Genomic DNA, 12,200 nt, shown 5'->3' with positions numbered 1-12,200 from the left:
AATCTCGGACCTAATGTATACTTATTACTACAGTTTAAAGATGCGATGGACAAACTAATAACTGCAATTGTTTTCAAGTCCTTGAAACACACAGCAAATCCAAAGTCATTGTGCATTGTGGCAGTCAATGGTCATATCCCATACAGCATTACCGAGCACCTCAAACTTTAGGGTGGGTAAACATGACACTCTTTTATTTTCGACTGCTCAGTATACAAGACGTTTGTATTTATATTTCGCAATTACTCTACCACTATATAAAGACGAACGAAACGAGCTGAGGCATAGAATCTGAACAGGACACAATGTCAATTTCATGAATTTGTGATCAATGCTCCACTGCAATGACTTTGTATTTCCAGGTATATTGCTAAGTGCTTATAAGTACATACAACACTACTGTTGCAGTATGTGCTTATTGTTTGTGCAAAAAAAAAAAAAAAAAAAAAAAAACCAAGCTAACAGATGGTGTGAATGGTTTATTTAATTATGGAAATCTGCAGTTGATGATAATTCATCATCTCTGTAACTTTTAATGCGCTCGAGTGAATTAATTTTCCTATTTTTATTATCAACTACACAAATTATCTAACACCCGATCCACACTTCAGGTTTTCCTTAAAAATTTTGGACGCTGTACTTGTTGAAATGCCAAATCCATCACAACCCATGAATATTTGTTACAAAGTTTCTTATTCGTTTTTTTTCTTTTTTTTTTGTTAGCAATTTAATAAATTACATTTCGGGCATGAAGTTGATGATGGAAACAAGTAATATGTCGAATCTTCTGGAAACTCTGCGTACTATTTAGGTCCCATGAGGTTCCATATATTTTAGTCTCGAAAAAAATGTTCTATTTTAGTCCATAAAAATCACTTAACAGAACAAAATAAGTTTTCAGAACTCTATCATTCTTAAATAGATACTTTATTTTTGTTTCATTTATCAAAATGGTTTATAGCGCTTCTTAAGAGCGTCACCGTATCCCGTAGCACTGAAATATATAAGTCTGTAGGGGAAGATTGGGAGATCTGTAGAGTTTGAATAGTTTTTAGATCAAGTCAAAAACGTTTCGTTTATTTATTGTTTCAGAAGAGTTGTCTCAATCGATCGAAAGTAAGCTCTCTTACTATGTATTATATATCATAGAAGTCACAGTCAGTAAATGGTTGGGAGTCAATTTTTGCTGAGCAACCGGAAAATTCGAACATTATTGCCTGGTAGTGTAAGAGTACTCCCTTCTTTTTGCATTGCACTCTGCTAACTTTATATGTACGAGAGAGACAACCTTTCAGGTGAAAACGTAGGGAATTCAGGGAATCAGCGTTGTATCATTTCGTTTCCATATGCTCAGTCAATGTACTGGGCAAGCCAACGGAAACCTTCGCCATATCCTTGTCTCTTCAGCACCGAACACATAAAAAGCTCCAACGGACGTCCGGGAATATCACTACGCGATACCTTTCCCTGATGAACGTGTAAAATTATTATGTTTCCGTTGATACGTAATTGAAAGTAGTCAGGTTAGAAATAAATTTGAGCCCTGACAGTCCAAATAAAATCTAATACAAGTGGAATGTCCGTTTGTTGGGTTTGAGACAATAGCAGTATATAAAGTCAGCAGCTAATATCGATCTTCAGGAATATATTTGAAAATCCTGCTTATTAATAATGTATGTCAGATGAAAAAATGGTTTACCTTGCCAGTGGTTTGGCCATAGAGGTTGAAGAAATTTCTAAGATCGTCTTCAGAGGCTGCTCCAGGCTTGTCGATCTTGTTGCCTAGGACAAGAACAGGGCAAGCACTGAGCTGTTCATCAGTTAACAGTACGTCAAGCTCAGCTCTGGACTCTGGCAATCGAGACCTGTCACTGGCGTCAACCAAAAACACTATCGCGTCAACAGCTGGAAAATAGTCTTTCCAAACTCTACGTGCTGCAAAAAATGTTTTGTGTTAGACTCAACACGAATATCCGTAAATATAGAATGATTCTTAAAAGTTTTCCTCAGAACCAGTCAAATATCATAGATTTTTTGGGGCAAATCATAACTATGTAGAAAATAGTTTTTTTAAATACCTTGCATGTGACCACCAAGATCAAAAGTTGTGAATCTCATATTGCCGATGGATAATTCTTCAGACGCTGAAAATAGACAATCATATTTGAATTTTGTAGAGGCATTATTAGCATATTACACATCTCTCAAGACTTGGACTGACAAAAATGAAATACTCAACAATTTCCACAAAAATAGTTAGAAATAAAAGAATCTAGTCCACTGTGGGCTGATACATCAATCTAATATTGTGAAATCAGCAACTTACATAACTAAATATAACTAGGCATGAAATCTTTTGATACATTTCTTGGAATTCACAAATTTGGAGCTGTTAATAATCCTGAAAGATCGGTTAGTTGGAAGGTTAGTTACTTGGGTGCAACGTTGGCACATGTTGCGCTAGCCGATCATCCTTGAGCATGTGTAGCAACGTTGTTTTGCCAGCATTGTCCAATCCAAGGAACAGAAGCTTCCCACTTTTCTTCCACAGTCCTGGAATGCAAACAAACCAAGATCATGCATTTGTAACAACAAAAAACTCACGTTTAGGGATAGCCTCTAATGGATCGATCAGACGTTCGTCTAGTACAACTTTTAGCAGTGATCTTCGTCCTGAACCAGGCACTCCAATAAAGACAAATCGCCCACGGCAAACACCAACTGGGAAACCTGTGGAACTGAGAGCTTGTGCTGGCTTGCTATTGTTTCAATTGAATAAATAACATACGACATAGATCAAATTGACAGAAAGTTATGTATTTCACAATAAGTTTTGCTAGAGATTAATAATCTAAAAATAATAGAAGGACATGAGATATTATATTTAGTACAAGTATGTTTATAATAATGACATATTAGGTGATAAAAAAAAAGATTCCTTACATGTATTCACAAATTAATACATAACAGCATAGAATTGATGAAATCTAAAATTGGAAAGTCAACATCTCAATATGGAAAGAACCATCTCATCAGTGCTTTGTACTACTGGTAGTTCAGCTATGTATTCAAAAGTTTTGGTCTAGAAATAGATCGATGACTTGTCATGATGAAGACTATATTGTTCAAAAGTCAGATCAACTGAGTGAATACGATACGACAGATAACCGCCACTTATAATTGCCAGTCAGGTGAAACGACTTGGAGATATGGAGAAGAATACCTTGTCATCGACAAATGTTTTTGAGATATCATTACGATTGCATTTCTTTTCATTGAAGCGATTATCTTATCATATTCATTTTCTGAAGACCACAACAACCACTGATCATACAAATTCTGTTGCATCCAAATTTTCTAGAATTTGAAGTTTCTCAAAAAATGATGATTGTAAAAGTTATTGTACTTTCAAGTATCGGACTTTCATGCCCACTTGCAAAGTTTGCATGATTACTTAGTACTAAATTCAAAAGACTCACATTATGATACAATAAAAGAACGGACACAGTGAACGAAATCACATAAACAGGCCGCGCAATTCAGAATGGATAATCCAATGCTATTATAATTTGGCTATGGTCCTAGAATTCCAATGACTATTGATATAACTGTATAAGAATGTGGATGTTTTATGTTCGGAGATTTTCTTGTGTCTACAATGTGAGAGTGCCAAGGCAAAGTAGCGTCTCTATTGGGCATTGAAGATTTGCAATAAAATACATTCCTGGCAACTAAAGATACCTAAAACTAATGGTAAAACATAATTCTCAAAATTTGCTTACCAAGGTAACCCAGAACTCCTGTAAACCAGTCCCAAATGAACATTTTTTAGTGTGTGGCGCTTACGCGTACTAATTGCTAAATGACTCTGCAAGAAAGAAAATCATGAGATGACGACGTGAAAATATTAATTTTACATGCGTATTAACCTTGTGCAAAGAGTACACGTACGTGATACGTCAAATTATTTAAGGTCTCTTATACACAGAAAACTGATGGATCAAACTTTTATCGGCTTCGAGGATACACGCAGATTAATTTGAATGATTTGAATAAAATTACGAGGGATCGCAATCAGAATTAATTATCGATTAAATTCATCGAAGAAAACTAGGCTAGCCCGACCAGACGTCGTCCAAAAATAACAAGTGTACTCGTCAAGCAGCAGCTCTTTTAAAACTCTATAATTATCGTTAAATTAAGTTACACTTTTTGTATTGATTAGGTATAATAAATGTTACTTGAGTAATTGAGCTAAACGTACCTAGTGCAAAAATGTGCGGAACCACTTTTAAAACAGTGGATAATCTTTTTCTTTCAACGAAACGTCTTGCTCGGGATCAGTTGGCAGTTGGCACTAGGTGACGTCCACTTCCGGCAGCCATATTGTCAAGTCACCGCTAGCCATTCCAGCGCTATTTTCGAATGGTCTTGTGTAGCCACTTTAAACGTTTTTAAAACGGATCCAATGTTCAGTCAATGATGAATCTAATAGAATAATATAACCACATCATATCCATGATTCATCACTTAATACTATTAAATCTATTTAACGCAACACCTATGTCTAGCTGGTCAAATGTGCAATGTATAGAAAACAATCTCGCAGATCACAAAAGCAAAAAATAATTCTTCAGTCTACAGTTTCTGCATTCGATGCTACATTGATTAGAAAATGGTGGTCACTCGAATCGTTGACTGATATTCTTCAGTCAACGTTCGAACAAGCGACAATAGTGATGTATCAATGTTAATATTTGATAGACATCATAATCATCGAAAGAACTAAAGAATAAGTATTGTATCGTTAACCGAACAAAACTTCAATCGCTCGTTATTGAAGATTTGACTGTGACTCGGTTGACTGAGGACATTGAGATCAGTTAACGCATTAAGAGCGTTTTGAGAGGATCTGGAGGGAGCGTTCTAATTGTTTGAAGTTGAAGCACGAACAAATGACGGTATCGTGCTCGATTCGACTCACTGATCGATTCAATTCCGGAAGTTTGACAAACGTCATCAGTATTCGAGTATCTACTGGGCGGCAGTGCGCGGCCATTTTGAAGCACGCGCAAAGAGTACAAAACAAGCATTACAGAGAGTACACGCGTTTGTGACAGCAAAGGATTTTTTTCCGAAATCAAAAACGGCTGTTGAATAGTTAACGTGAATGTTTGTGAGCGATAATTGATAAATGTCTTTCGTAAGTTTCATAGACGTTAACCATACGAATATAAAATTAGCTACTAATGAAATAATCGATAAGTTTTATGACGTTTGTGGACACCTGCCTCGACGTTGACGTTGCTCAAGGGAGCATGAAATGCATAGAAAAACATCAAAAAGAAGCATGTATGTAACTGTTACGTTCTTAGCTAAATATAATTTTAACGTATCTGTTCATAAGACTCCTTTAGAATACAGAATTTATATGTAAAAAATCAAACGCTGTACAACGTAGTGCTAAATAAAATATTCACTCTTTTTAGTTTTCGTTGAAGTTTTTATCCGGTGTAGCTGATAGATTATTCATGTAATTTACTACTCATAGATCGGTACTTGTCCATAGGTGGATATTGAATCCATATTCTACTGCATGAAAATTACATTATTACTAAACAGCAATGAACTGGGTCAAGATCCTCACCTATTTATATAGATGATGAAGTTTGAAAATATTCTATCATCCCCGATTAAAATAGAATGCCTAGGCATGTATTTGTTGCCATTGCGAAATATATAAATTTCAAATCCTACGACAATGTCACGTGTAATTGTACGGAATGAAAGAGATGGTGTCACAAATTTAATACTTCGAGATAATTTTCCACGTATGCTTTTGCTTATTACGAAAATTCCAAGACCCTTTGCAAAAGTTTAGATATCACCGGCCGTCTTCAGATTTACTATGAATATGGCTACCTGCAATATACATATACACAGATAAAATTTTCTATACACCAAAAATTACGGCACTGTAGCAACTCAATAACCTGTTGCACACAATTGCAATGTGCACGTTATAAATCCACACATGATGTGCTTATGCACCAATATATGTATAGTATTCTGATATTATAATACCACCTATTGCCATTCTTCACTCCCTCAATCAATCCGCAATGGTATACCTAATCTGATGGTAATTAAATGTACGTGAGCAAAGTCGCGCGATGCAAACACACTATATCGATGAAAATTTCCATACACTTCCGTTCAGGTCGTACCGCTGCACGATTTGCGTGACTACCTTACCTCTGCACAGCTAGGCCAGCTGTTATAGGCATATATGAATTTTGTTCACATTCTTATCATGTGATCGAGGCAAATTCCACAGTATAATGGCATGTGCAGAAGGTCACTAATGAGTGAGACTTCCAATTTAAAGGAGATCTCAATGTCAAGCTCAATGGATTCCGCTGATTAAACATTTATAGTTCTCTCTTGATTAGTGATCCTGCAATGTGAACAACATTATAGAACCGTTCTAGCTTTTATGGTATCCGTTTGATGCGTTTACAGAGAAAATTGGTTTTCAATTATTGGGATTTTTATATTTCCAACTAGACCACTGACAGAGAAAGTTAAGCATCGCGACCCCTCCACACCTATGACAATACATAAGCTTGAAGAAAATGGTCCTGAAAATCACTCTTCCATGGTGTCCGCACAAAATTCGTTCACAAGAATACCGGACGACAAATATTCGGATCGCGATGTTAATATTTGGCCGGAAACTGAGGACCATTCCTGGAGCTGGGATCAACAAAGTAGCGGCACCTCGATTTCTTGGCCAGAAGAAATGGAGGAGGTTGCGTCGAAAAAGGTAATGGACCAGTGGGAGGCTGTACAGAGAACTTTGTACGATGAGGATGAACAAGTCGTAGCCGAAAGCCTGCGGGCTGAATGCATACAGTGGAGAACTCAACGCCCACATCTGCGGATTCTAGGAAGAGGATTACAAAGGAAGGAGGACGAAACTGCGAGCCAAGACATCAAAGACCCTACAGGCCCTATACGCACTAAAGGAACCGACAATCCCTTGACGATTTCGGAATTAATTGAAGAGCATAGCGAGCCGCCGAACGTAAGTAACTATAATTAATTACAATTATCGATTTGAACTAGGTACTTGAGTACAATGCCGTTTTGATTACTCACGTTGTCAAGCAAATGAATTTCATTGCAACTTTTTCTCAAAGTATTCAATGATTAGTAACTTAGTAAGTGGATATGTGGTGGTACTCTCTATTTTCGCGTCGGCATAATTTTGAAAATGAAACACCCCACGCGAGTGGAGTGTGGTGCTGAATTCTACTGAAGGTGTACCGTTGTAAAATAGGCTCCTGAAGATCCACTGAAAGTTAAAGTTCGAGATCAGACACGAAAAGAAGTTCTGAACCTACTTTTTGACTTCGTGTGCTCTGAACTCGCGGCAAATAAGGAAGACGATTTATCCTTGAGCCGAAACTTGGATACCGTCTTGAGAATAACCCCAGCACCAACACATAGCGGCAGAAATCCACTTAGGAATCACAAAACAGCAGATGAGTTCGTTATCTCAACGCACCGTAAAATGCAATTACACAAGTACGGGAGGCGGGACTCTCACGACGCTCTTGAACTCCCGGGGTGTCTGCCGGAAGTTCACAAAAATAACTACTACTCGGATAAAAGCGGAAAAGATTTTCTTGGGTAGGTCCAGTCATTTTTTCATCATCTTGCAACTCCGTATTGATTACTTTGTACGATGTCAAAAAATATTTCAGTTTCTTTGAAATGATCGAATACATTTCAGTAGGGAAAGCATCATGCCTATATCTGCACGGAGACAAAGGGACATGAAAGATATGGTGGCTGACGGAATATTGGTGAAACGAGACAGACTGTACACTCCACAATTACCGCGGAATGCACTTGGTACTGTTTTTTCTGAAAAAATAATTGTCAGTCCTGTGCCGTTCGCTACCACTACCAGGGAAAGCTTCTCGACTCTAAAATCCACCCCACTTGGGTCCATGCGACTATCTTTCGAATCTTCTCTGCCGCAAAGTGAGTGAAGTTTCAAGGTTTCAATTTTTGCAATCCGGACGCTACAACGCTGTCAGCATGGTTTTGATAAATAGAACATTTTTGCAGTTATTGTCAGTGTCGAAGAAAAATTGAATTATATGTATCAAATCTTGTTTCCAGGGTCAGCTAAAAGCGTGAATTTGGGTGTTAATGCAATTTCTGCACGACGAGCGGGTCTCTTTCATATACCACAAGTTCATTCCGCATGGCAAGCGCCAGTCTGTCCGACCGTATGGCCTAAGAACGTCAAATTGGCTCCCATAGATTTAACGAGACTCCCCAGCAGCCAGCGCAGGTTGGTGCTAACACGTCAGAATTTTTTATTCTAGTTCCATTCAACTCAACGGATATTTGTCTTCGAAGAAAAAGAGCAAGTGAGGATTGTCGGTTGGGACGAACCGATTGAAATGATTGATCTTTTTTTTTACCCCCAGGTCGCTGGTCACATCCCTCACCCAACCGAGAAGGAGTCGAAATTCTCTGAGTCCCATTCCACGTGATATAATGCCAGCATCACCTTTAACGATTCAAGATCCGGATATGATGAGTCTAGAAATCCACGGAAGGCAAATTGTGAAGCAAAAATCTAGGACAAACGTTTCGAGCGCCGCGTGGAACTCAAGCCCACAAAATTTGAAAAAAGGCAGAAAAAAAATACAAAATAATAACGAAAGGTAAGATTTGACGCGGTTTTGGTTGTCATTCGATCATCCACCCGATTCTCTTCAGATCGGAACCGAGACATTCACGTATAATATTTCAACTTCCACATTATTAAACTTGTCACATTCAAATGAACTTGAAAGTGAAATATAAGGCTAACGGAGGTCACCCTGCAACGACTCCTGCCATTATTTATCCGATTTGTTTCATGATCGAGATAGAACGAAAAGAACCAAAAAAGGTTCTGTGAAGTAGCTCATTTTTAAGCGATTTATTCAATCTCAATGTCAGTTAAATTTGTCTGTACGTTAAATGTGATATACATATAAAGCAATTCATTTGAATAATAGTTTGTTGCCACTCATCTTCCGGTTGACTAATTAGCCATCATAGAGATGTGAATATATTTTGTATGAAACGAAGCCTACGTACGGAGGGCTGGGCATTTTTCTATATTTTTTCCTCATCGATAGCCAAAAATATTCCTACGAATTATAAATCTGTCAAATGAGGCTCTCTCGCTATTCCACCACCTACTTTGAACCGCGATTCTACTGCAGGCCCAAAGTAAAGTTGGATGAGTGCGTGCCAGGGATGCTGCTTGTTTTGCTAACTGTTTATTTGCGTACCGAAGCGTGCCCCCTTAGATTGACTAAGGCGCTGGTAAAAATAGAAACTCTTGCTTTTCTACGGTCACATATCACATGCGCTATAGACCGCGCATAGCTATATGTGTATCGGTACATTACAACAGTCATGCCGATGGTAAATAAAGCCCCGATGAAAAGAGAAAACACAATCATGATTGAACACCCTCTGAATAGTCGGGAAAGTCTCCAGGGAAATAAGACGAATAGATATTCAAGTCTTTGCGATTCAATGGTCTGATCTCTAAATATTTGTGTACCTCGTAGCAATGATGTGCTGTATGTAATTGATCTAGACTACCGTTTGATCCGATTAATTGTTGTTTCATCAAGTTGTCATCACAATAGTAAGCACAAATAGGACACAAAGCGGAATACACAAGAAGATGTGTTCCTCGTTGATTGAACCAGTATAAATTTGCGCAAGTGAACGTTACCTACAGTGAATATGTAAATTGTATTTTTGTAAGTTAGTTGATGTAAATATTTTTGAATAAAATAATTATAATGTAACACCGAGTAGGTATATCGTGATGTATACCGTGTAAAAATTCAGCTTTAAATTTCTGAGTAGCCTTCAAATTAGTGAATCGATTTGATGTGAAATAACAAAGTGGCTACCACTGAAATTGCGAATTATGATCTGAGCCGAGAAAACTTGAATCTAATGAGATTCGCAAACACTCTCCGGATCAAACAAAGTTAAGAAATTCTTGGGAAATCTCAAAGGTAAAGAAAAATTTATCAGGAAGACTCGGTCTGCATTTCTCACAGGTATTCTATATACATATACCTAGATGGCAAAGTTGAAGGCGCCGACGCGAGCTTTCGGCGCGATGTATTACAAAAGCTCTAAACCTTGGGACTGAACATCAGTCGCGCGCGAACTCACGGGGTGTAAACAGCGTAAATTTGCCCTTCCCCACCCTTCTCCCGGGTTATCTTCTTCACCCCTGATAACTGTGGTGCAAGTTGCGAGGTGATTGTTTTTTTTTTCTGCCGTTTTTTGGATACCTTACCGAGATCTAGGATCACTTGATTCTAATGGTGACCGATGTCAAGGATTTCGAGCTTTTGGGAGGGCCCACAACAATGACGGGGTACAGCAGGCCGTCAGAAGGCAAGTTGACGGCAGTAACTAGGATTTTGGGAGTCTGTACTGCCATTGGTGAGTTTCTAGAGTTTTAATTGAACACATGTCATTGGATTGTTGTTGATTCTTATGTTATAATTTTATTGTAAGATCGACGAACCTCCAATTAGATACCTCGACTCAATGTCAGTCTCATCCCGAAATTACTGTATTTAGGATCACCCCGCTTCCCATGGATTGGAATTAGAAAACAATTATAAGCGCCTCAAGTTTCTTGTGTTATTTTTTACACTATACTTCCTGTTCATTTATGTCTCGAAAGTCCGCGTGTAGAAGGGAATCAAGCACTCCAGCGAATTACAAAGTGCTGACTTGGTAAAGTAATTATCATATCCCAATTTCAGAGCTCGGGCCTAACTAATTCGCCACCGTAGCTTTACACACCTAGAATTTCTATCTAATTGTCAGTGGGAAACTTGGGACTTCGTTGCGTATGTGACATGAATGAAGGTTGCGATATAATACCAACACTTGTCGAATCGCTCTTCGTCTTATATCCACGATATTAGCGATGTTACAATCATTACATGTCAACCGAAATGTCAAGCATATATCCAAATGAGGGTGCTTTGTACTCGATTGTGTGTAAAAAACAAATTTAGCTGACTTTGCAGAGGATAAGTATACCATCTGGTCTGTTTACAGTGACTGTTAATCGCAAGGGTCCAGGGGAAAGTCGTTTGCGGATTATGAATATATAGATGAAAATCAGCTTGTAGAGTTTCTAGGATTATTGCAGCTCGTATAATTCGAGTTCGGGGAGAGTTTCGTTGGCAGAATACAATGTTCATTTAATGGCAAGGTGAACCGTGAAGCTTAATCCGAAGGTGGAGGGATCTTTGAAATTTTCGCATCCTCGTAGGGTTAAGCGCGGTTAAACTTGTAATCCAGAACCGTATAACAGCGAAAAATTATAAAAATGTAGAAAACATTGATTTTCGATGTTCCGAGTAACACGAGACGAGAAGCAAATGTGAAGATTGCATTAAAAAGTTAGATTGAAATTACGACTACATAGCTTCCGGTTGATTGAATTTGATGTTCTCGCCGGCACACGTAGGAAATTAAGTAATAAACTTGAAATTTGCTCGGAATATGCAATTTTGCTCGAGAGACACGATTCCACCTTGTTGTCTAAACCAACGTACACCTATCTGTAATTAAGTTCCAAACTTCTGCACCATTCCGACGAGTAATTTGCGTCACCAACTTGTACGACGTAGAACCGCTCCGCAAAGTTGCAAATGCAGGATCATGACGCTATGATCGCCTCTCGTTTCGGGGAAAACATGATGTTCCGTACTATATCCATGGTATCATGAAAAAATTATACCCGGGCGTGAATTGGCGACCGAAAGACATTGCAAAAAGTTGCTGAAAATTTCATGGATATCAGGCGGACCCATAATTTAGGCGAAAATTTTTGGTATATTCCTCAGTTATGTCCATGAATTTTAACCAATTTATGAAAATGCCAAATATATTTAATTTTTAAAGCAAGTCACGTTTTTCATTGAAAACTTTCCAAATTAGTCAACAAACGTTGTGGAAATCTATGAATCAAAATTAAAATTTTTCATATTGGTCACGTGATTTGCCTGAATCTTGGTGGTTCATAGAAAGAGAAAAAAATCGTCGATTATTCATATGCGTTCCACGTACAC

At 38.0% G+C, this 12,200-nt stretch overlaps 3 protein-coding genes across 5 annotated transcripts in view; 2 read left to right on the top strand and 1 right to left on the bottom strand.

Moving 5' to 3' along the window:
• Positions 1 to 428: 428 nt before the first annotated feature.
• Positions 429 to 4,394, bottom strand: LOC105692083 (GTP-binding protein SAR1). Of its 2 annotated transcripts, none has more exons than XM_012411052.3 (6): positions 4,265 to 4,394; positions 3,783 to 3,868; positions 2,434 to 2,553; positions 2,079 to 2,144; positions 1,700 to 1,935; positions 429 to 1,467 (listed from the first exon to the last, which is right to left on the bottom strand). In XM_012411052.3, the coding sequence occupies exons 2-6, from the start codon at positions 3,823 to 3,825 to the stop codon at positions 1,351 to 1,353; spliced, it is 582 nt and encodes a 193-aa protein (XP_012266475.1). In that variant the 5' UTR covers positions 3,826 to 3,868; positions 4,265 to 4,394; the 3' UTR covers positions 429 to 1,350. The 2 variants fall into 2 exon arrangements, with proteins under 2 accessions (XP_012266475.1, XP_020711498.1); XM_020855839.2 differs by lacking the exon at positions 4,265 to 4,394 and adding an exon at positions 3,952 to 4,104.
• Positions 4,395 to 4,582: 188 nt separating this feature from the next.
• On the top strand, positions 4,583 to 10,409 carry LOC105692081. Of its 2 annotated transcripts, none has more exons than XM_048650845.1 (6): positions 4,583 to 5,352; positions 6,568 to 7,087; positions 7,343 to 7,695; positions 7,802 to 8,052; positions 8,194 to 8,368; positions 8,508 to 10,409. In XM_048650845.1, exons 1-6 carry the CDS (start codon positions 5,324 to 5,326, stop codon positions 8,749 to 8,751), a joined length of 1,572 nt encoding a protein of 523 aa, XP_048506802.1. In that variant the 5' UTR covers positions 4,583 to 5,323; the 3' UTR covers positions 8,752 to 10,409. The 2 variants fall into 2 exon arrangements, with proteins under 2 accessions (XP_048506802.1, XP_012266468.2); XM_012411045.3 differs by having other exon boundaries at positions 7,799 to 8,052.
• The window catches only part of LOC105692059, a 51,514-nt gene continuing 49,581 nt past the window's right edge, over positions 10,268 to 12,200 (top strand). The window contains exon 1 of the mRNA XM_012410979.2: positions 10,268 to 10,551. Within this exon, the coding sequence (XP_012266402.2) occupies positions 10,428 to 10,551 (124 nt within the window). The 5' untranslated portion in view covers positions 10,268 to 10,427. The remainder of the gene's footprint in view (positions 10,552 to 12,200) is intronic.

This window comes from Athalia rosae, chromosome 2 (assembly GCF_917208135.1).
Source record: "Athalia rosae chromosome 2, iyAthRosa1.1, whole genome shotgun sequence".
Classification (NCBI taxonomy): Eukaryota; Metazoa; Arthropoda; class Insecta; order Hymenoptera; family Athaliidae; genus Athalia; species Athalia rosae.
Note: the sequence above shows the minus strand (reverse complement) of the source record. Positions and strands in the feature narration are given on the sequence as shown.